Here is a 25,304-nt window from a genome sequence, read left to right on the forward strand (position 1 = left end):
AAATTAAATTGCATCATTACGCATCCCTGACAATTTATTTTCCTGTCCCGCACTTTTTATGTAAGCAGCAGCGTAATACCGGAGTCATTATCTCGTATTTACCTATAATTACTCATAATGAGGCATTCAATTTGTAAACGAGATACGTCTTCTTGTTGCTAACTCAGCTGATATCGTAGCAAAAATTATTGATCTCTGAGCAGTCCTACCGGAGACACTCTAATCTATAACATAGCGAAATTTTAGGCAATTTGGAGGAGAAAACAAAACTAAATATGAACATTCTGAGGGCACTTTTCAATCTACGCTGCCGAAAGGTGAAAGCCTGAGTGTAGTTGCTGCACCGAGTGCGCATCACGTTTGTTCTCATTATAATATTATGAACTAAGTTAACAGTCAATATTATTGCTGCTGACATCATACCAATCATCAGTACTTGCAATGTCGTTGTCAGCGCTATTATCCTCACGGTGGACAAGCAGAGCTATGATACGCTTTCATGATCCCGGGCGTGATATAGTTGGTTAAATCGCTCGGCTGGGGATCCAAAGTATGGAGGTTCGATGTTCGGTGGAGAAATCATTTTTGTTTTGGTGATGACCACTATAACATCATGTGAATCATGTAATTGATAGCTATATTGATCGGGTGCCGCAGATATATGGCATTAGATGCTTTCGCCTTAGTAATTGCTACCATTTTCTAGGCAACTTGTTCAGCCAGAAGAAGCAGCCATTGTCACGCTGTAAGAAGGTGGGCTACTCGAAAACATAATCATCGTAGGATTGAAATATTTTATTACAAGAAACGCAGATATATTTATTTAAATTGTACTTTTCAACTGGATGAAAGGCGCGTCAGCGAAAAATATATTCTTCGCGCTCATGTAAGCAAAAACAATGCGGGATAATTAGAGGTGTTACGGCATATGCGCTGCTGCGTAGAACCCGGCATCGCAAACTGCAGACGAAAGTAGTGCTTTCGTCAGGTGCTGCCACTCTGCCAAGCAACTTGTTATACCTGCTTCAACTCTTATACAGGACATAGCTCAATTGTTTGTTTTGTCAGCTTTATTTGCCTTCGGTATTGTTATGTGGTCTGCATCCATACAGGAACCTTGTGCAAGCCAGAATAGAAACCTGATAGGAAATACGGGTGCTACGTTCTGGTTTTTCTTCTCAATCCATGCTCATGTATCGCACCCTGGGGTTTTTCAAGCTTTTTGTCCGGGTGGCAAAAAAATAGCCCATAAGGTAAATGGGGAACATTTCCGCACTTGCAACCTGGAGCGCACACTTGTCCTGGCTTTATTCCTTTTGGACACTAGAAAGAAGAAGAAGCACAGTAAAAGTACGAGCAAAGAGAACTGAAAGCGACCAAGTATGTTTACTTTCTGTACCTTTATTTTATGTCTGAAAATACACCTCAAATATTTATTTCTAATGTTCCAGTCATCATGCCTCCATTTGCATTCCCATTCATGGTGACGCAAGGGCGTCAGGGATAAAATACAAGGATTGAAGCTGTACAATAAGCAAAATGTATTGAATATGTACTGTATATTCATTTCGAAGTACAAATATTATGTCCTAACAAAGAGGGCACCACATCGAAAGCAAGAATGCCCAGTCACCGCCATTCAGAAAATGGTCACATATGTGATTAAAGCTTGCGTTTTTGACTGAGGGAGGTAAGAAGTGACAATGGGCACGGCGATGCAGGGGCACAGAGAGTGGTCGTGCCAATAACATTTATGCAGTAATGGACGGTTAAGTTAAAAGGTTCCAAAAGAGGGTGAAGTCTAAACTCGACACCTTCCGATTTTTAGAGGACCATCAAGCGGAACACACAAAACATAATAGAATACGAAGTTAAAGGGCGCAAAGCGGCTATCTCTTAAAATGAAATTCTAGTCGGTTTACCAGCCTTAATATTAGCAAGAAGGCTTAGATTTAGAGAATTAAGACATTTATAGGAAATGCAAAACAATCGAGCTAAGTGACTGATCACAAATCATGCCCAGCTCGAATAAGAAATCCAGTTTTTTCAGTGAGAGAAATTTACAATGTACTAGTATAGTGAGTCACGATAAGCGGATGATAACTGTATCTAATTATGGGGTTTAACTTCCCAAATTGACTCAGGCTACGAGAGAATTTAAACCACTGAGGTTTTGAAGCGATAGCGTCACAACGCGAGGTAAAGCCAAAGTCAGCAGGTGGCTCTGATCACCTTCAAACAGCTTCGAGGTCATGTTAGTACTTAAGCCACAATCACTTTGCGTAGCTATCTTCCCACCAAATTTCAGGCTTGAAGTCAGCGTGAAGATCAAAAGTCAACTGACGTGAAAAGTAGCTTAAAGAAAAGTGCAAACGGTTTTCTTTGCATAAACTTCAGTGGTTAGAACGAGGGTGCTTTATTATTCATGCGTGTTAATGTGCTGTGAATTCTGTCGATGAAAAATACGAAATCGCTTGTTAAAACGCGGTGCAGGTACGCCCTAATTACAGTCGGGAGGAACGGGGTGGACGCCGAAACTGGAGTTTAGGCGGATGTGACATAAATCTGGAAATGCTGGCCGGCAAGATCAACCACCTGATTTGCACTCTTGCTCAGCTACATCCCGCTGTTCGAGAAGCAACAAATTCGTATAAGTTGCTGCTGATGGCGTTTGTTTCCTCCATTTCGGTCGTTCTTTGCTAAGGATTCCGCGTGTTCAAATGTTCCACGAGGTCGACCAGCAGACAAGCAGCTATTGCAGAATATCGCGCTCCGCACTTCAACACCTTCTGGCCAGTGCTCCTCTTTTGCTGCGTGATAAAATAAACGTCCTTTGATGTTGGAAAAATATTTTCATCGTGTCAATAAATAAATAAACATTCTGCGTGTAGCGTGACGAGGATACTGGCTCAGCACGGCTTTGGATTGTGCGCAAATCGCTGGTCTAAGCGACACTGTGTTTCATTGTTGCCGAGACAATATACATTGAGCAAAATAGGTGTGTGAAATGTAAATAAAAAAAACTAATTTCTTTCAGATCAGCTGTGCTGTTCAGTGACTTTTCGTATCGATGAAGGCCAGCGCATTGTGGCAGTAATTGGAGCCACTCTGGATTCCAATTAAATCAACGCCAATGAAGTTCGGTACATTTATCTCTTCGTACGTGCATATAATTTGGCTAATGGCCTTGTTGAACGGCTAGCTCTACCGTCTTCACGCTTGATCGAAGTTGCTGATCATAAAACACGAGTCGCGGCTCTCCTTTATTACACAGCTTGCCGCCGTTCTCGGCTGCCGCAAAAAAATTGGCAATTAGGTATAGCGGACGAAATGCATTATATCGTAATTGACTGAACGAAGCTGCATTTACAATAGGGATTTATTACGCAGTGTTTGTAATGCCTAACTGCTCTCCTCGGTCAGGGCGCAATCAAACAGCGTCCGAAGGCAGCAATGCATGCCTCCATATCCCGCGCCTGCCACATCTCTCGAAGGCCGTACGTGTATCCCTGGCACTAGCATCAGAAGATTGTGCTAGATATATTGTTCTTCTAAATAGTACCCACGTTCGTTTCAATAAAAACATCATTGAGGATTGTTGACCCGGACCGGGATGCCGGTAAGGGTTAAAACAGCAATTCAAGCAAGTTTCATATCAAAACTACGTAGCAGCAGCAGCTGGTGAGTCGGGGCTCATCCGATCTTCTTGTATACATTATGTCCTCTCCTAAAGCTTGTGGTGAACCTGAAAGGCGCCACAGCTAGGCAGCAGCGCTGCTAGCGAAAACTAACCAACCATAACCGACCGAAGTCGACTGGCTACCGGAAAAGTAGCCGGTTCATAAAAGAAAATAAATCTGTTGTCACTGAGAGTCCAAGCATTCCGCCTGATCTCTGCGCTCCTCTCGCATGCCAACAAGTTGTTACCAGGACGTGATTCGGTGTGCAGCGATCTGGAACTCGGTTTTTACGAATGAAATTTCTGGGTGACGGTTCAAAATGGAGGCAGTTTGTCGTCCAGCACGGCTACTGATGAACTGGCAACGTTGCCTTGCTGATCTATGGTAGATCACAACAGCAGTCAACATGCTGCGCCATAATTAATATCTTCATTTTATTTTAAGACAAGGGGGTTGGCAATAACGGCTTTATTTGAGTAAGCAGTTTACTAAATCGCTGCCCAGTCCAAGGCGCGATCTGGCTTGGCGTTGATGCGAAAGAATAGGGACCTAGCGACAACCAGAGAGTAGCATATGGTGTGAGCGCCCGTCCGCAACTCTCGCTTCCGTCATCTCTGCAGTGTGCTCTCAGCGGAGCTGCAGGATTTGTGAACTTGTCGGAGTGAATGCTGAGGCTGCAAACGGAATCTTTTCGGCGTTGCGTTGAACAACACACCGCTCGAGACGCGTTCTAGCTGCAGTAATCTTGCGCTTCCTTCTGAGCCGTTGGGCGACCAGAAATTTGTATAAACGAGATATGGGGGGCTACATTGCACCTTATAAATGCTATTTCATTTCTTGCTCTTGCAATGTGATTTAGTGTGTAAAGGGCAGTTGTTAAAGTGGGCCAGTTCGTGCGCTTTTCGCACCCGGGTGGCGACTCCCGAGTCGCGCAGATTTGATGAATTCGCTTTCGCTGTCGACGTGTTCAACAAAGTCGTTCAGCGCGCCTTTTTATGAAGAAACTGATATCAGCTATCACCTAGAGGTAGAAGATGCGCAGTGCAAGCAAGAAGATCGCAGTTCGAATCCCGGTGCCGCCCAATTCTCCACCGGTATAAGAAAATAGGCTTGTGAATGGAATTGCATAAAGAAGTCTGGGATGCGACCTGATTCCGGTTAGCACCTCCGGCAACGCACTCCCATACCAGAACAGAAGTTGGCCACCCTGATGCAGTGATTGGCCACAGCCTTCCAGGAATACTCTTATAAAACCCCGGCCCTCAGTCACCAGCGGCTGCTTAGCAACTGATCACGGCGCCGCTCAGACCTGTGACGTTAAGTGGGATGCTAAAAATGTCCGGCTTCATACAGGCAGCTATTGAAACCTGAGCGTAGGCACGTTTATTGCTAGACCCAAGCTAGTAAGGCAAGTTTAGCAGCGTTGTTTGAGGAACTTGAGGGCATGAAATGGGATATCATTGGGCTTAATGGGGTTCGGGGGCCGAATGAGGCATACACTGTACTGAAGGACAATCATCTGCTACGTTACCGAGCTTTACCAAAAATGCGAAAACTAGAAGTAGGTTTTGTGGTCAATAAGGACATAAGTCGCATTACAGAGGAATTTTAGAGGAATAATTATGGGGTGGCAGGCATTGTAGTTAAGCTTAAAAATCAGTGTAAACTGAAGGTTGTACATGCATACTCACCTAGATGTATTCATGGTGACCAGTTAGTTGAAACCTTCTTCTACTAAGATGTTATATCGGCAATGCGAGAAGCAAAGACGCAATATATTGTACTATTGAGCGACCTCAGTACCCAGGTAGGGAGCAAGCAGACAGGAGGCAAGCAAGGGATGACTATGGTATTGGTTCTAGTAATAGCAGGGGGAATTTACTAGTTGAGTGCGCACAGTGCAATACCTTGGAGGGCCACTGTCCAGGGAAGACCCTTTTAAGCAAAGGAGCCCAGTGTTTCGATCAGGTACCGGAGCTAGTTTGTGCAAAATGCTACAGTGACACGCGCGTAGCAAAGCATCGAAAATACAATTCAAAGCTCTCTCATGCTCTCCTTTGGGAAGCCAGCTTCCCCGTTTCCTGCGCTGGCCCGACGGGCCACATCAATGACGTACGTACCGCGAACGACGTCCATTGGTTCGTCTCGCTGACTGACGGGAGAAGGATGGATGTCTACCGCTCGCTGCGCGCTTTTCCCTCGCCACGGCCAGACTGAATCCAGCGGCGGCGCTCCCTCGGCCGTTTTTTTGTTTTGCTTTTCGCGCTCGCGGAGTGCCACGCCCCAACTCCCGCCAAACGCGGAGGAGGAAGGGGAATTTGTCTTGCGGAGGCTAGACGACCTCGGGCAGGAGAGTGAAAAACCTTTGCGAGGGAACGGAAGGAGAGAAGCATGACAGAATCGGGTGATTGCGATGACTGTAACTGCGTAATTAGTTACTCTTTCAAAAACATTTTGCGGCCTTGCGTTCTAGGGCGAAGTCTGACAGTCACCGGGGAAGAAAATATTTTCGACCGGAGGGTGGACAGTGGGCCTTTTAGAGTCATCAATATCTTATTCTGCAAACGGAAAACAGAGAGTGCTTATGAAAAACTCCTAACGGGGAGACTAAAAATGAAATTGACATCATACTGCGTTCTAACCCCTTCATTATGTAGGAGAAAGAAATAATTGGGAAGGTGCGATGTAGCGACTCCAGGATAATGATGTCTCGAATGAGCCTACATCTGAAAAGGGGACGAAATAGATTAGCAAGGAGAAGGACAGAAAAGTTCGAGATCTCGCTAAAGAATTCGGCTGTGATAGAGGATGATGACATTCGCCTAGAAGCAATGAACTGTGTTTTCAGAGATATCATTACTTAGTACGCTGAAGAAGTAGGCGGTGGGATTGTTAAAGAGTGTACCTGTAAGCTCTGTAAGGAGACGAAAGATTTCGTTAAAAAACGCCGAAGTATAGAAGCTTCCAACCTACAGGCTGATAGAACTGGAAGAGATATCATAGCTACTCAATAAACGTAAAGTGGCCGATGTAAGGAAGTATAACGCGGAGAAAATTGACTATGTTGTAACGAACTAAAAAAACCTTAAAGCGGTTGAGTAGAAATTGGGCATAGGCAAACATCAGCTCTATACGCTAAAAGACAATGCGGGCAATGTCATCACGAATATTGAAAAGATACTAAAAGCAGCAGACGAGTTCTATACTGATCTGTACAGTACCCAGTGTGGTCAGTACAATAATAAGATTGGAAGCATGGAAAAGCACTGAGACGTTCCGCAAGTGATGAAGGACGAGCTAAATAAAGCTCTAGAACCTATGAAAAGGGGAAAGCAGCTTGACAGGATCAGATAACTGCACATTAATTGAAGGACGGTGAAATGTAATGTTACGAAAAATGGCGACCCTATAAACTAAATGCCTGGTGTTACTCACGGAACTGAAGCCCTTAAAAAACGCGAATAAAATATGTCATACGAAAGAGGACGCTAAAACTTGAAAAATTAAACGGCACTGAGATTCCTCTCTGTTACATATAAGGTATGTACTAAGGTGATGACTAATAGAGTCATGATAACCTTAGACTTCAATCAAGCAAAAAACTAAGGTTTCTCGAAGGGGCACATTACACATCGTCATATTAAATCAACTAGGTAATAAAAAATGTTCAAAATATAACCAGCCCTTACAAAGAGCATTGATTAAAAGAAATAATTTGACTCGGTTTAAACATCGGCTGTCATGCAAGCATTGCGAAATCAATGTGTACTCAACGGGTATGTGAAATTACTCGCAGATATATATAGTAGCTGCACAAGAAACATAGCTCTGCACAAAGAAAGTAACACAATTCCTCTAAAGAAAGGTGCTAAGCAATGAGGCACCATCTCCCAGGCACTTTTCAAAGCTTGTTAAGGGAAAGTACGGAGACTTGGAATGGGAGCAGTTAGTAACAATGGTAGATCAAACATATCTCCGTAATCTGCGATTCGTTGATAACATTGCCTTTCTAGGTCACTCAGGGGCTGAACTGCAAAGCATGTATGCAGATATATACAGTAAAAGCAAAAAGGTAGGCTTGAAAATCAATATGAAGAGGACTAAAGCAATGCTCAAAAGCTTAGGGAAAGAACGGCGGTTTTAGATTATGTAGCGAAGCAGTCCAAGTCGTAGGCGAATATGTCTACTGAGAGGTAGTAACCGCATATCCGGACCATGAAAGAGAAATAACAAGGAGAACAAGTGTGGGATGGAGATTTTTTGTCAAATACTCGCAGATTATGACTAGCAGCTTGCCGGTATCGTTCAATAAAGCATACAACAGCTGCATTTTACCTGTACTCGCCAATGGGGTTGAATCGTGGAGCCTAACGAAAAGGGTTCTACTTAAGTTTAGGTCGGAGTAGAGAGCTACGGAACAAAAAATTGTTGGGTTTACGTTGAGAGATAGGCGTGCAGATTGGGTCAGAAAAATAACCCAAGTTCCTGAGATTTTAGTAGAAACCATAGGAAATGAGCTTGAGCAGGACATCTAGTGCGAAGAGGTGGTAATCAATGATCGCATAAGGCAACTGGCTTCCAAGGGAAGGAAAGCGGATCAGGGGGCGACAGAAAGTTAGATGAGCGTATGAGGGTAACAAGTTTGCTGGGGTCAAGTGGATGCAGCTAGCACAGGAACGAGTTATTTGAAGGCATATTGGAGGGGCTGTCGCCATGCAGAGAATATAGTCCAGCTGATGATGATGATGATGACTGTAGACCGCGTATGACAAGTGTTCAAGCTATTATAGATTGCTAAAAATTGCATATTTTAACCCTCTCATTAACACGGCGTCGTATGAGGACAGATATTTAACCTGCATTAAACTTTTTTCAATTGTTTTGAGCGTGTCGCAAGCAGAAGGAGAGGTGCCCGTGTGCTATGCGATGTCAGTGGACGTTTCAGATCACTGGTGGTCGAAATTACTACGTAGCCCTCCACTGCAGGTCCACTTTCTCTCTTTCCACTTGCATTTACAATGTGCTTTCTTCTTTTACGGCGCTGTCAGGTGTCCACAGAACAAGCGCGACAATTATTGCACCTTTCCTTTCTTGGGAAACAGTTATTACTTGAATGGTGGTGGTGGTGAAAAACTTTATTTAGTGGAGCCGCGAAATACTCGTTACAAGGGCTGGGCCGGCTCCTGATCACGGGTGGTGGCCAGCAGGCAGTGCCTGACGGCGTCCGCTTCAGCCCAGGCGACCAGTCTCCTTTGTGGAGCCGGTTCTGAGCTGGAGACCGCGATCTCCCAAGCCTCGCTGTCCGTAAGGCGCCATTCGGCCGGTGGTTGAAACTCCGGGCATCTGAACATAATATGTTCGAATGTAGCTCTCGGGGCCTCGCAGAGGGAACATACGGACTGATGAGTAGAGGGGGAGAAGAGTGCCAGCAGTGCTGGGGAGGGAAAGGTGCGGGCTTGAAGGTGTCTCCATGTTATTTGTTGTGGTTTAGTTAAGGAGGGGTGTGGGGGAGGGTAGTGAAGTCTTTCAGACCGGTAGTGTAGTGTAATGTCGTTGTAGGTGATCAGCCGATCTCTGGCACTGCCTAGGTCCTCGGTATCTGTTGCTCGGTCGACGTATGCTCGAGCAGCAGAATTGGCCGCTTCGTTACCGGGGTTGCCGGAATGGGCTGGTACCCAGACAAGGTCTATGGGTCGGGGTGTTTGAACGTTGGTAGTTAAGATTTTGTGAGAGGCAGCATGTAGCTGGCCTCGGGCGAAATTTTGTATGGCAGTTTTAGAATCGCTGAGGATAAGGGTGGCAGTGGAAGAGACTATCGCAATGGCTATAGCGGATTCTTCCGCTTCTACGGACGTTCGTGTAATGATAGAGGCTGATGTGATGTGTTCGAAGCGGCTGGATACCGCGCATATCGCATAAGCTGAGCGGTGTGGATATTCTGCGGCGTCCACGTAGACCGTGTCGGGTTCGTTCGCATGTGCTATGTGTAGAGCACGTGCTCTCGCTCTCCGTCTGGCCTGGTTATGAAGGGGATGCATGTTTTTCGGAAGTGGGTGGACAGTGAGGTGATCGCAGACTGTCTTTGGAACTGCATAAGTTTCTACTGGAGAGGCATCTAACGGTCTAAGTTGGAGAAAGGAAAGAATGTAGCGACCAGTTGGGGTAGTGGAGAGCCGTCCTAGTTGGGCGATGCGGTGGGCTTCCACCAGTTCGCTGAGGGTGTTATGAACTCCCATGCCTAAGAGTCGATAGGTTGGGGTGCGCTTAGGTAAGCCGAGAGCTGCCTTATAAGCGTGTCTGATGAGAGCATCCACCTTGTCGGTCTCTGTTTTTGTTAGATATAAATATGGAATCGAGTAAAGAATACGGCTTATAATAAATGCCTGTACTAAGCGTCTGAGGTCATGCTCGCGCATTCCACAGTGCTTGTTGGCTATACGTTTGATTAGGCGGGTGATCTGATGTGTTGTGTTAGTCAGTCTGGAGAGTGTATCCGTGTTAAGGCCGTTGTCTTGTATGAACATACCTAGTATTCGAAGTTTGTGAACTTGTGGTACTGGCTGACCATCTACGGTGATGAGCATAGGGGGTGGGGGGTGTTTCCGCGGGCTTGGGTGGAGTATCAGGAGCTCGGATTTGGTGGAGGAACATGCAAGGCCTATTGAAGCTGCGCATCTTGACACCATGTCTGCCCCCTCCTGAAGAGTTTCTTCCATGCTACCTACATTCCCAGTGGTGGTCCACAGGGTGATATCATCTGCATATAGAGAATGGGAGAGGTTTGGGATCTGTGACAGCTTTTTAGCCATGGGAATGAGTGTGATGTTAAATAAAAAGGGGGAAAGGACTGATCCCTGCGGAGTGCCTCTATTACCGAGGGTAAAAGTGGGGGATTTTAGGGGGCCGAACCGAATTTCTGCTGTGCGATCCCGGAGAAATGCTGAAATGTAGGCATGTGTTCGGTTTCCCACATTCAGAGTGGATAGTGCATCCAATATAGAGGAGTGACAGACATTGTCAAATGCCTTTTGCAAGTCTAGAGCCAGCAATGCTCTTGTGCGTTTGCAGTGTCGGGGATGGAGAATTTCTTCTGATATCTGTAGCATGACATCTTGGGTGCATAGGTGGCTGCGGAAACCCAGCATTGTGTGAGGAAAAAGGTCGCGGGTTTGCATGTGTGTATGTAGCCGATTCAAGACAACGTGTTCAAAAAGTTTACCAAGACATGAAGTTAGCGAAATGGGCCTAAGGTTTGAAAGAGTGAGCGGTTTGCCGGGTTTAGGTATAAAGGTAACCTGAGCGTGTGTCCACTCTGAGGGAAGCGTTCCCTCTTGCCAGTGTTTGTTAAAGAGTTCTGTTATTGCCTGGATGGAGTTTTCATCGAGGTTTCTAAGTGTTTTGTTCGTGACCTGATCGGCTCCTGGAGCAGACGTAGTGCGGAGTTGGAGCATGGCTGCTCTGACTTCATACTTTGTGATGTCTTCGTCTAGCTCATGGTTTTGGGTTCCAAGGTACTGTGGTAAGGGTGTCTTCGGTGTGGTTGTGAGGTATGTATCTTTTAAGGATTGAATAATGTTGTCGTTGTCCATGTCTATGCCATGGATAAGACGCGTCACATTTTTCTGCTGTACATTCTTGGCGTGATCGGGTTCAAGAAGGCATCGTAGCAACCGCCACGTGTCCTTAAGTCCTAGGTTTCCAGCAAGGCGGTCGCATACTTGACCCCATTGCTGGTGACTGAGCTGTGCCGCGTGCGTCTCCATTTCCCTTATGAGAGCGGAGATGCGGAGCTTCAGGGCGCGATTGTGTTTGTTTTTAAGCCATCGCTTCTGCAAGCTCGAGTGAGCTTCCCACATGTGGAGTAATCGGGTGTCAATCACCTCCGAGGATTGTGTGCACGGCATTTCCGATGTGGCCATGTTCACGTCCTTGTTGAGGTTAGCCAGCCAATTTGTAAGGTGGTCTATCTGCTTCTAATGAACTCGGGTTTTTTCAGGGGCGCATTGCATGCCGTTTAACTCGGGCAACCAGTCAGGTCTGCGGCATGATTCGAAGAATAGCAAACAGGGACGGAGGATTAAAAAAGAAGGACGCGATCAGAATAGTAACGGCGATGATAGTCCCCCGCTGGACCTATAGCCTCCAGTACCACAACGTCACCAGAACGCAATCACAGAAAATTGACGCGAAGTTTTGGAAAGCTTATAAACTAGCGCTCGGATTACCAAGTAATGCATCCAATGAGGCTGTTATGACAATGGGCATCTCGGACACTTGCGAAGAACACAAAGAAGCAATCCTGGTCTGTCAAGAACGCAGGCTAGAACAAAGTCGGACTGGTAGACACCTACTGAACATTATGGGACGACCCATCGACGAGAAAACTAATCCCCTAAGAGAAACACTCACTCCCGAAAGCAGAGCTGAATACCAGATCCTTCCAATTCTCAAAAACATAGACCCCCTACACAACAGCGAAAGAGGAAAAACGAGAAGTCGCGACATAGAAAACAACGTCGTCAGAAACAATAGCGACATACCCTATGTAGACGTCAGTCCATATCTCGGGAGAAAAGCGGCGGTAGCCACCACAGTTGACCACATCAGAAGAGAGGTGACCAGCTCATCGATCAAGACCAATAACTACATAGAAGATGCAGAGGAAGTTGCAATCACCCTTGCATTTAAACACGCCCGCAGCCAAGGTAGAAAACACATAATACTGAGCAATTCCCAAAAGGCCTATCGTGCCTTCCTCCTGGGGCGCGTATGCAAACAGGTACACCGAATAAGGGAGTAGGAAAAAAAGACGGGCAACATGAAGCACACAACCATGTGGATATCGGCACACTAAGTAATCGACGCAACGAGGCAGCCGACAGGATAGCCCGAGGGCATACTTTCCGGGCACCTGCGTCAGCAGCCCCAGAGCCTTCAACCCCTCTCACATACGGGGAACTAATACAATACTTCAAATTAGAAAGAAAACGATACGCAGAACCGCACAAAGACCTCAGCAGACAGGAGGCATTAACCTAGCTGGAGGAACATACAAGCTAGGACATTCCGAAACCTAGCCAAGTACCACAAACTCTCGCCCGAAAATTTCAAAAATAACCCATGCACTACATGCGATGAAGTCTCGGACATTCTTCACATGATATGGAACTGCAAAGAGCAATTAGAGAAATATAAAGCTCGAGCGCTCAGCCAAGCGGAGTGGGAGGCAGAGCTGGCCCACACGGGTCTGAGCAGCGCAGCCTGCTCACCAGGGCCCGCGCGACAGCCTAGGCCAATGGTATCCTGGACTGAGGAAACCACCCACGCTATTCCGTTAAACAATTAAAGTTTACTCTCTCTCTCTCTCTTTCAAGAAAGGTAACGGGATGGAGCGCCAGTCAAAATTGCTTTCTTGATTACACTCCTTAGAGCGAGTCTGTGGGTCAATAATGCGGAGGCAAGCAAGGCGCGGTTTTTTCAGCTCGACCAAGACTAGCTGCGATAGAAGGGTCGTCGTGGAAGGTAAAAAGTAGGAGGGTATCCAGACACCTTTGCGAAACGGGAGCAAAGATGAGGTAGAACGGTCTACAGAGAGTAGTACTGCGTTGTTCTGAGTTATAAGCGTACGTGATAAAATGTAGGATGTCATCCCAGTCCTTATGGTGGGCATCGACGTACTACATTATCACCAAAGTGGTGAAAGGGCGATTTTTGCGTTCAATGAGCCCGCCATTTCAACGAACCCGTTCCACGAGCCCCAGGCCCTGAATGACAGAATCGCAATACCAGAGGAGTTTTTCAAGAAAGTCAGTAGTAACCTGTGGTCAACGGACACTGATTAGAACTTGAGGCGAACAGTGTCGAAGAAATAGAAACCGCACAACAAATTTGGACACCTCGGAAGCAGTCTCTGATGATAATGCAGCTGTCTTCGAGTATCGTCTGAGGTGGTCGGCACGCACAATAACCCATCGGTTACTTTTGGACGCCTGTGGAAAAAGGCCCAAAAGGTGATGCCCACGTCCTCGAAGGGTGCGGTCGGAGAAGCGACAGGTTGCAGCGGTCCCGGCAGGCGAGATGCAGGAAGCTTTAACGCTGGCAATGTAAACAACTGGTTGCATAGAATGGAATCGCGTTTTTATCAGTAAAATCTATCCTGTGTGTGGTGAAGGGCCCGGACGAACCCCACGTGGCCAGAAGTTTCGTCGTGGTGCATCGTTTCAAGAACAGAAATTCGTAGATTAACGCGATCAAGAGAAGAAAACGCTAACATCCGGGGGGTGAAACTCCGCTTCTGAAGTAAGCTATCTCGAACACAAAAATGGGCATCTGGTGAATGACGAGCAGCTTCGAAGGACGCTCCCAAAGCCATGTCGTTGCGCTGTTCATTGCGAAAGTGGAGAAGGTCAGGAATCTCAGGTGATATAGGCGCCAGAAAGACTTAAAAAATCTCGCTATCGCAACCAGTAGTCGGTAGCGGCTAGCGCGAGAGACTGTTAGTGCCGGCGTGTTGATGGCTCCTCTAGTACATCAGGAGATTTACAAGCCAACACAGTGAATGATGATCGAGGACGATAGTAAAGTAGTTTTTATATATAACAACGAAATCTTTGTTCAGCAAAAACGTGTGCGAGACACTCTTGGAAGTCACTGTAATTTTGTTGAGACTTTATCAGTGACCAATTGGCATGAGCTGTTACATGCTGAGCATCCCAGTGGGACTGTATGAGCCCTGCGCCAACATGGACACCACTACCGTTGGTGTGAACTTCGATGGGAGCAGAAGCACGGAAACGGCGTAGCACAGGCGCGACGTCCGAGGAAATTTAAGATGGTAGAAGGCAGAGTCATAGTCACCAGTCCAGTTGAAAGGTGTAACCTAGTTCAAAAGGCACGTAAGAAGATAGGCAATGTGAGCGAACTAAGGGATAAAACGGAGAAACTTAAAAACGCTCCGAAGTTCTTACACTGAATACTGTGTTGTGAAGCTGGTTACAGCTTGAATCTTCTCAGGAGCCGGCCGAGCACCGTCCTTATCAACGAAATGGCCAAAGACAAGCGTTTTGCGTTTGCCGAAATGGCATTTCTTTGAGTTGACAAAAAAGAAGGAGCGGAGGCTGCTGACCTTTGGAGTCTCGGTTCTGATCTTCAGCACGTGACAATATGAATTGTTTTGCGGAGCGAAACATTAAAACATGTGATAAGACACACACTATACTTACGTGAGTAGGGCAGTCAGGCTGCTTAGGGTGGTTTGGGTTGACAGTTGTAAATGGCTTTGGGCCGATTGGATCTATATCTAGATGTTGCGTGGAGTGAACTGAATGGACATTTAGAGGTTGGGTATTACTAATTGGGCCCCTACCTAGAGGACGGCTAGGGTGGATTGCATTCTTATCAAGAGTATGTGCATGCTGGACTGAACTGGGATTTAGAGGGGGGCTGGGGTAGACTGGGTTGGCACCTGGAGCTTTGTTGTTGAGAGCTCGCTTGGGTTTTTTGGACTGGCCGCTGAAAAATAAATAATTGCATTCACAGTATTAGCCAGAAACGCATAACGAATTATATCAATGCACATTGATCTTCATTATTTACAATTAATAATATCTAAGTGAAAAATCATTTTAAAAAGCAGAGAAGAAATTAAAGGTGTGGACTCCGGGGACGCGGAAAATTACATAGCATAAATTTAAGGCACGTTAACATAACCGTCGCCTGGAAGGCGTGAATGCGAGGGGTAAGGAAGGAGCGGGGCGCTTCAGTCAAGCGGATATGAGTGGATGAATTACTGAAACCAGGTCTGGATCCTAAATAGGCTTCAGTGCACCAAGATCGCAAACACGATTTAAATAAAATCAGACTATGATACTAATATTATTATGAGGAAGTGGTTTGTTTATCGTCCTCTGGCCACCGCCTATTTTTTTTTTAAATATGCACAGTCTATATTTCTTCGGCTTGTTAGTGTATAAAGACCAAGCCGAAAAAAGCTGAAGCAGTGCAGTTTGAAAAATACGAGAAATATTGCGTAGTTCTGTCGTAAAGTCAATTTTTTTCTGTAATTCTCTAGTACTTCCTTGTTGTTCGGTAGGCTTTCTGCAGTAGTTTTCAGTTCTCTGTACTTATGTAGTATTTGTCTCTTGTAACTAGGGAAAATTCTTTTGTCACAACAGATTTTCTGAAAAAATTGCACAGACAAATTTTCTGTAGTTTTTATGACTGGATAAAGATCAGCCTAGCATCGTGATCCTGTTTTGAGACCGGGTTCTCACTACTTCCGTATTAAAATACCCAGAAATCATGTATCGCGTACACGCTTTTTATACTGCTAGCAGGAAACCTAGAAGAGGGGTAATAAAGACGATGTGAAAGTAATATAAGATTAACACAGCATGTGGAAGCAAAATAAAGAACTGTTAGTATTGCTGGTACAAAAAGCATGCCCAATAGGTTATGTGTCACTAATGTAACCCTTTGTATTCATTTCGATGCTACGTTTTCCCGCGCGAAAACTCATCGTTTGCCCTATAATGTAAGTACCACCAATGCGTCACTCTATTTCAGTCTACAAATGTTCATGAAGGTAGCTTACAACGCTGCCATTTATTTTCGAGGTACATTAGGTGCGACCCAGACAGAGTTATTGAACATAATATCTGCTATTTCTAAGTCATATAGTCGAATTACGCCTACAGAGTTAAATGTCGCAACTAAGAAGTGCGAATCTTAATGCAGAATGTCGTGACAAATCACAGTGGTAAAAGCTCATGAAGCTTCGGATTTTGTCGATGTTGTAATCTTTATTGCATTTTATTACCTTAAAGACATCTTTCGGAGTTGGTTAACAAATAAGCGAGGTTTATAATGTTCGAATATGTGATGTTACAGTTGTCGCAAACTTAGATTGGCAGGTGATGACAGCAATGACGTGGGGAAGGCCGTTCCAGTCGATCGCTGTTCGGGTAAAAATGAGCCAGAAAATGGCGGTTCTACACAGTGGTCGTGCAATATGAAAAGGATGTGCAGTGCGGTGGGATATGCATGATGGCGGGGTTATGTAAGGGGGCTGATTGAGCGAACTATGCAAAGCCAATGAAAAAGACAGAGGCTAGCTATGCGACGACGGGCGCTAAGGCTCATAAGCTCGGTTTGAAGTTTTAATGCTTTTACGCTGCTATTAAACGAGTAATCAGAGTAAATTAATTTTACAGCGCGATTCTGTGAAGCTTCAATTGCGTTAGCTAGGATGCGGGTACCATATTTGGGATGCACATTCTCCCCTAGGTCTGATGCATCTTACCTCTACTCACCTATGGGGATGAAACGTGGAGGTTAACCAAGAGGGTTCTACTTAAGTTGAGGACAACCCAGAGGGCTATGGAACGACAAATGGTAGGGGTAATATTAAGAGATAGGAAGCGTACAGAGCGGGTCAGGGAAACAACTCAAGTTACTGACATTCTAATGAAAATCAAGAAGAATAAATGAGCATGGGCAGGACTTGTGGTGCGAAGAGAGCATAAGCGATGGTCGCTTAGGGTAACAAACTGGATTCCAAGGGGAGGAAAGCGTAGCAGGGGCAGCAGTAAGTTAAGTGGGCAGATGAGGTTAAGAAGTTCGAAGGGGTCAAGTAGATGTAGCTAGCACAGAACCGGGTTAATTGGAGAAATATCAGAAGGTCTTCGCCCTGAAGTTGGCACAGTCACTCTGATGATGATGATGACTTTTACATGCTTTGGTGCACGCCTTAGATGACGTTTTATATAACCGAGAGATTTGTTTGCAGATAATATCACGTTAGAGATATGAGAGCGCAAGGTCAGATCACTGCTTAAGGTTACATCAAGGTATTTATAAGATTGCACGTGTTCAATAGTGGAGGGAATGATAGTGTAGTTAAATATGAGGGGGTATTGGCGACAGTTAAAGAAGACATGCTTGAACTTGTTAGCGTTTAGTTTCATGAGCCACTGGTCGCACCATTGCTTAAACTGGTTAAGGCCATTTTGGCGAGCTCCTTGGTGGGATGTGTTAGTCACTGTGCTGTAGATGACGCAATCATCGGCAAACATGCGAATCTTACATGTTAGATGTGTTGATAAGTCATTAGTATAGAACAGGAACAACAGAACACAAATGACACAGCCTTGTGGGAGGCCTGAAGTTACAGCAAGGGAGGTAGAAACATGGTTGTTAACAAAACCAAACTGTGAGCGGTTAGTCATAAACTCCTTGATCCATGTGAGAACGTCAGGCTGCAAAATTAAACTGCTCTAACTGTAGTAGTAAAGATCAAAAGCATTTGCCAAATCAAAAAATATGCCATCAGTATGAATATTACGATCAAGGTTAGCATGTAGATTATGGATGAAAAGTGTGAGCTAGGTTTCGCAAGAGAAGCCCTTGCGGATGCCTTGTTGTGACGGATGAAAAAATCTATTAGCGTCTAGAAAATTCATGACATGGGAGTAAATGATGTGTTCCATGACTTTACATGGTACGCTTGTTAAAGAAATAGGACGGTAATTAAGGGGAGCTTCTTTGTCACTTGATTCGTATACTGGAACAGCCTTCTCCACTTTGCAATGATTCGGGAGGCTTCCTGTAGCGAGTGACTGCGAGAACAACAACTATTCCACAGAGATGCGCTTAGTGTTTTTTAGCAGTTTGGAATTAATTTCTTCAATTCCTGATAATGATGAGAGCCTCATATGTACTATTAAATATAAAATACCACAAGCGGATAACGTTATACAGGGTAAAGGGGGAAGTGCAGTATAAGTTGCAGGAGGTGATGCGCCAGCTTCTTTTGTGATTGCAGGTGAGAACGCGCCATTAAACAATTCAGCCGATCCAGTGGCACTGACCGCCTTGCCGGCCGCGTGCGTAAGGTTAATGGTATGAGCGTCCTTTGGGTTTATTATCAGCCAGAATTGCTGTGCATGATTGTCTCCATATTTGTCTCCACATGCCCTGAGCCATATTCGTGAATTTTTATAATTTTTATTCGAACAAAAATAAAAAGTCCTTGATGTGAATAATGTTACTCTTTTTCTGAAGATAGTATGATAACTTGTGCAAGACACGTTCACTTAAACGAAACTATCTAATCAAAAATACATGGTCAAACATTTTTCGCGACAACAAAATACGTTAACGAGTATTAAACAGCAAAAATAGCTCGAAATACAATATTCTTTTTCAATAAATCATAAAACCATGTCCTCCTTTCTAGCCGGATCATACCTCAGAAATCCTTTCTAGTGCCCTTTTTTCTGCGGCAGAAAAACACTGCGAAGTGCTGAGGCTCTGAGGTTAATAATAGGGTAACAGCGAACACTATATTTTTGTATATGAGCAGTAATAACCTTACACCAGTAATACAACGTTGTCATACTTCTCCGGAAAATCTAAAGGAGGTAATATCTTAATTGTTCCTATGAACACCGCAAAAAATTCTACATAAGATGCGACAGACTTCAACTCGTCTTGCAGCTCGGCCACTAATCAACACGGTTTTGTAAATCTAAAGAAAAATATGATAAACACTAAATCACCGCCGCTTTGTGTCTGAAAGTATATTATCGTGAGGGACAGTAGAAATTTATGAGGTTTATATATATCAAGCGATCTTATTGAACATCGTTTTGGGATATATCCCGCCATGAAATATTCACTTTATACACTTATCCTAATTCCTGCGACACATCGGCAAATAACCAGAATATTATATCGAATTTATTATGCAGATTGCTCGCACTGATGCAAGGATTTTAAGCATTTCGCCAAAATACTTATTTTGCGCTGTTTCGTGTCTACACCACTGACACTTTTGACAAATTTGGCAATTTTTTGCAAAATGAGTAACTTTTACATGCACCGCGCGACATAAATTATAAGTTGGCGGCAGGGCTATTTTTGGCGCCATTGTAGTAACCACTCCTAAACTATCTATTTTTTTCGATAAATCATTTACACTATAAGAATGCATTTACCTTATCAGTGCAGATCAACAGTTTACTAAAAACGCACGTCGGTCTTCGCGAAGGTTGTTGATAATAAGAAGTTTGTCAATGACAATGACAGAGTGACTTACGGAACAGAACGTCCAACAATTAGCTAGTTGTTACCAAGGAGGTTATATAGAACTTCTGGAGTGGCGGTCCCCCTTGGACGCCAATGCGAGCGGGTGAAGCCGGCCGAGACAGCGGCGGCCATGTTGCAAGGGGCAAAAAGCACGCGGCGCCGGTCAGCGCAAGCGCATCCCGCGCGATTCGCGTGCACGTTTGCGCATGTGAATTTAAGAAAATCTTGATGAAATCACCTTGTCAAAATACACTGTTTAGACTGCCAATTTCTTGTTTCATACGCGTTACATTGTCATAAGAGTGGGTGTAGTCGGGGCCGAGATATTATAATGTTCTCTAGATTTTTTCACTGCTTCTTGGACCAAAAAAACACTCTTGCGCTTTGGCGCACATAGCACATCCGTAAACTGAGTTTCAAAATTAGAGCACACAGTTGACGAACACTGTTTCGAGATGGGAATATGCCCTTACATCTGCATTGCGGCACGTATGCTTCGCTGACAGTATGAAAAGTTTCTGTCCGAATGAGCGGCATTCGTTGCCTGCATTACAAACGCTGAATCAACTAAGTCTGTTACTTTAATGATATTAATAGCATTCGAAAACTGCGACTTCTAGAACTAGTGCGACATCTTTCAAACTCTATTGGTAGCGCTGTGAGAAAAAATGACAACCTTTTAATAAAAATGTTTCAAACTTCAAAAGTGTTATGATGATGCTACAGAAATTATGAAGTGCAGGAAAGAAACGACTGATCATGTCTTCTTTCAGACGTTTGTGCCAATATCTAACCGAGGGGACGCACGTGCCAACGCCAGAGGTTAGTTTCTTTCAAGCGGACAAAAAAAAAAAAAATACCGGGAGCCCTTATCACTCATTACGTGCTTTGAGTCTGTAAACATTGAGACAGTTTCGCATCTACCACGCGTTTATTTTAACAGAGTGAGACCCGCGTTAGTGCGGTTTTACATCGTTTTGCGTAGTTTACCATTTGATTTTAAGTTATACTTGTAGATACCTTTTAAACGATGTATGACGATGTTGTAGCCTAAAGTTCAATTGTTAATGAAATCACCTAATTAAATCTCATTAGCGAATACCAGCAAATTGTATAGTGCAATATCTCGTTCTCGATACAAGCTATTTAATGATATACGACTTGAAGCTGTAGCGGAAAGTTGAATTTAATACAAAAAAATAATTTATTTATTTTTATTTATTTTATTTTATTATTCATGGCAATTAAGAGTTACAATAACTCTAGTGCGATTATACTCGACATAAGCTATCCGACGACATAACACTTGAGGCTCTTATACTCGACATAATCAATACAGAACATTTATACACATTGCATAAATGCGCTGTGCCGTAGGATCCAATAATGCTGCTGATTAATATGCGCATCTTTTTTTTTCATAACTTTTTAGGTGAATTTTTATCCCATGCTATTCAAAAGAGCGTGAAGATAACCAGACAAGTGCAAAGTAGCGTTGAGCCGCAAATGGGACGCTATATATCGAAGGGCCCCTTGGTGATACCTCCTTCTTGCCTCTTGCAAGATGGCGGACGTCGGCTTCACTTTTCACTCACTGCCTCCACTCCAGAAGTTCTATATAATTTCCTTGGTTGCTACCCTTAAGATTACATTCGGATGGCTTCAAAGGGGGGCGACCAGCTGTACATTTGAAGCTCGGATTTAATGTACCAAGCACTTCACGTCGATAGCTAGGCCTGAGTTAAGCAAGCTGACGTACTGCTTAGCGCGAGCTTTCATTACGCTCCCTGGTTTGTTGTGTAATGTTATTTTGGAGATCTCAGAAGGTAGGCATGTTAAACCAAAGAAATAATTTTCTAATAATTGTGATGATTGCAATATTTTAATGCATAGTATATATGTTCAATCGTTGTTGTTCCATGGTATATAGGACCAAAAGTTGAAAACGCTTTCTGGATATTAATCTTTTAGCCTGTGGTGCGAGTAAACAACAGGGAGAACAATGCTGATCTCAATGTCACTGGATACGCATAGGCTTTTCTCGGTATCAGGGCCCTACAATTCACCTTCCCCATTATGGCTACTGGATCGAATTCACGTTTGGCGGCACGTAAACGTGGGCGTTTTCACAAGGCCTAAATCGAGAGGAGGCTGACTGAACTCTTCGATTGTCTTTGCGTCAGAAGCACTTAAGAGAAGGAGCGAAACCTAGAAGCACTACAAATGGGGGTAATTGCAGATCATACTTACAGATCATGTTTTTAATTGTATAAATTTGTTAGTTCAGTTAATGCGGGAAAATAAAATTGAAACTGGTCCCTTTCTCTTACCGTGGCGACATAATGGCGGATAAAAAATGTTTGCTATAGCTGGCGGCATTTTTGGGTACTATTCAGAGACTTTTGACGCTGTTCTTTCTGAAGATCTGTCAAAACTCCTGCCTCAGATGAATATGTATACGTGTTCATTAACGAAATGCCAGTCGGCGCTTCATAATGAACTTTCTGTTGCGACCCAAGTTTTAAGGTATTTTGCTCCTGAATTCGAATGTTTATGACTTCAAGTTTTAGCTGGCTAGCGTTTTTGTAAAGAACGTATATATTTAACAAGAAAGATGCAAATGTACACTATTTATTGCTTGTTATTTTCTTCGCTGCACCTTTTTGTCGGACTGCGTATTATAGGCGCATTTAAAGACATTGTGCTAGCTGGTGCCACTTAGGACACAGTTTTAATCACCTTGCGACTTTCAGTTTTGATCTTAAATTCAACTTTTGCCTTTCATTTTTATACATTTCAGGTATTTTTGAATTCTATATTGCACCTTCGTACTTTTCACGCAAGATTTGAACGCTGTGGGGCTGTCGTTGGTATGCGATAGAGTTCAACGAAATTTGTATTTATTCGTCCTTATCACTCCAGTCACTTCGCTGCCTCTGGTAAATATTTGTTCTCTTTCGAGGCTGTTTCCCATTGCGTCCACCTTCTGCATAGTACTATTATCTGTACCGTTCAACGTCGCCTCTTCAGGTCATTAACAGTCACTTCAGATTTGTCTCTTGAGTAATGAGAATGCAATATTTTATCCATAAAGCACATATTACCGATAAAGTCTTCATTATTTCCTAATTCTAACTCTTCCCGTTCAAGCCTCTGGAGTAAGCGCTGAAATAAATTGAAGAGAATTCTTCCTTGCGTCACCTAACCCTGAGGAAATTATATTACGCATACTGAAAGATGTGGTCGCAGTTTCGCAACAATATACCTTCCGATACTTTGACACATTGCTCACTACCATCATCATTCTGCAAAGCATGGATCAGAGCTAACGTTTAGCTTATTTATTATCTTCCTTGCTATCCATGAAACCTACGTGTAAAGATGGGTATATTCTGAGCATACATTTTGTCGCCTGTTAAGATTATGGATGCGGCCTTTTGTGTAGTAAATTTCCAAAGCTATGCCTGGTGTTTTGGAAGTATGAAAAGCTAACGCTTTCTAGTTCTTTTTTGAACGCGTTGGGAAATATCTTGTAAATTACTGATATAAAACTGATTATGCTTCATTTTTTCTATCCTTTTCATAACCTTTTCAAGGAATAAGAAGTAAGTTCTTCCTAGGTTTCAGTAATGGGCTGGGTACTGGGAATTGCGTACAAGATTGATCAGGTACTTATAAATACGCTCTTAGCGTCGTTAAACGAACCTACAGTACCGTGATTTTGCGTCACAGTTTTTTGTTTCTGTTCATTGTATAGAAAGACTTCTTTACTTTGTACTTGATCACTAGAGAAAAGTCTGGTTGCTTTGCTCTATCAGACTCTCAATATCGACATGAGTACTTATGTAGCTCTAGTTGTCAATTCCTCACGTAGTTATCCTTTATTATCTGCATGGGCAAAGAAAATGCCTGCCTTGTCGGTTATAGCATTTTGCATACATAAGCTTCAGTCTTGATTGCTTTAGGTTGTCGCGCTTCTTTAACACATGCTTAGTTCTGTCCATAATATATTTAAAAATATATCATAAATAACTGTTTTAAATTTGCTTTGAAACTCCACAAGTTCTATCCTGCCTGTTGAATTGAATGCTTTCATTTGTTTGTAATTTTTAGTGTAATCTTTGGTCAGCACATACAGTTCCGGCATCATTTAAGTATATTCCACAAACTCACTATATTAGGCAATGAATCAATATTTCTGCATAATTGTGCAATCTTTTTAGGTGAAAGTAGCACTTCTCCCTAAAGCCGAAGATAAGTTCTATAGCGAAATGTTGAAATCCTGACCTTTGCCTCTCATGCCGATTTCGTTTTTTGTCGGCTGCTCTTTTAGACCTTTTTGCCTAATGCGATACCTCGCCAACCTCTGTTGAGGTCTCGCATTAGACGGCCATTTTTCTGATCGCCTACACATCCCACAAAATGTTTGGGCTATAGCCCAATGTGAAATCTTTTCCACCTTTAGTACCCCGCTTCAAGCCTTCCTATGTCCATTTCCAGTTCTTCCTTTAGCTGAATAAAGCATTCGTGAGTGCTAATAATAACACTTATTATGTCTCCATGTCAGGCAATGAAATTTACAAATGATAGTTTTACTTTATTTTATTGGACTCGTAGCATATGCTTCATTCTGAGAGACTTCAAACTAAGCAATTAGTAGCGAAGAAAAACTCTCCCACCAGCTTTTGTGGAAACAACACGGACCTGAGAATATTTCAAGAGTAAGGAAGAAAACGTACTGCTTGCCAGCATGACGCAACAAACAAAACTTTGGTTTGCAAGTGCAATGGAAAGCTGCAATGGGTCATCGCCATCATTGGTGATAAGTATCATGGGTGATAAGTGATAAGCCAAAATTGGTGATAAGGGTCATCGCCATCATTGGTGATCAAAGGTTTTTTACTTTCATATTTGGAAGCTTCGAGTTAGGTACACTAAAGATTTTGGACCTATTTCGCTGAATTTGCCATCACACATATCCTGAGCTCTTTCCGCTGTTAGCTGCCTACATCAATATTTTAAACTCATGTAGTTGCGCCACATTTTTTCAATTCAGGGTAAATATTTCGATGCCTAGTTCTTCTTAAGTGAAGCACCCTTTAGCATAATATATCTCATCTTTATTCTATCTACCTATGCAAGACGTCTATTTCTTCATAGGACTATTGACAAATTGACAAATAAGCTTCAGACTAAAATAATTACGCAGGGTCTGAGGCTGAATGACGAAAATACAGGCCTTCTCGTCATAAATCTGTGGCACCTTTTTCGCTTGTTGGTAACCTTAAAGTTATTGGCCTAAAAATAGCTCTACGAATTATTACTATGTATCGATGTCCCAGCGGAACCACAAACACACGGTATCCAAACTGAGGCAGGTATACCTATCCTAGAAAACCATTTCAGGCAATATAGTGCTTACTTTGTGACTGGAAACGAATCCAAAATCAGAGACAGCGAAAGTAGGGTGCACATCAGTGCTGTCATATTGTCTTCTTAGAGAAGGTCGTGTCACGCATTTGAGCAGCCCCTCAACCT

General features: G+C 43.6%; 1 protein-coding gene across 1 annotated transcript; it reads right to left on the reverse strand.

The window, feature by feature from the left end:
• Positions 1 to 1,048: 1,048 nt before the first annotated feature.
• LOC146170839 (uncharacterized) lies at positions 1,049 to 25,304 on the reverse strand. Its single transcript, XM_084586743.1, has 3 exons — positions 25,189 to 25,304; positions 14,903 to 15,191; positions 1,049 to 1,323 (listed from the first exon to the last, which is right to left on the reverse strand). Exons 1-3 carry the CDS (start codon positions 25,251 to 25,253, stop codon positions 1,159 to 1,161), a joined length of 519 nt encoding a protein of 172 aa, XP_084442869.1. The 5' UTR covers positions 25,254 to 25,304; the 3' UTR covers positions 1,049 to 1,158.

This window comes from Amblyomma maculatum, unplaced genomic scaffold (genome assembly GCF_055883805.1).
Source record: "Amblyomma maculatum isolate TAMU_Amacu unplaced genomic scaffold, ASM5588380v1 scaffold_36, whole genome shotgun sequence".
Classification (NCBI taxonomy): Eukaryota; Metazoa; Arthropoda; class Arachnida; order Ixodida; family Ixodidae; genus Amblyomma; species Amblyomma maculatum.

What these genes read in the sequence shown, in the direction of transcription:
- LOC146170839 (XM_084586743.1), bottom strand. Translation starts at nt 25,253, where the DNA reads ATGACAGCACTGATGTGCACCCTACTTTCGCTGTCTCTGATTTTGGAT. An exon ending in GATTCGTTTCCAGTCACAAA is followed by an intron (nt 15,192 to 25,188) that starts GTAAGCACTATA and finishes TTTATTTTTCAG; the next exon opens with CGGCCAGTCCAAAAAACCCA. An exon ending in AGCCTGACTGCCCTACTCAC is followed by an intron (nt 1,324 to 14,902) that starts GTAAGTATAGTG and finishes TCTTCTTTCTAG; the next exon opens with TGTCCAAAAGGAATAAAGCC.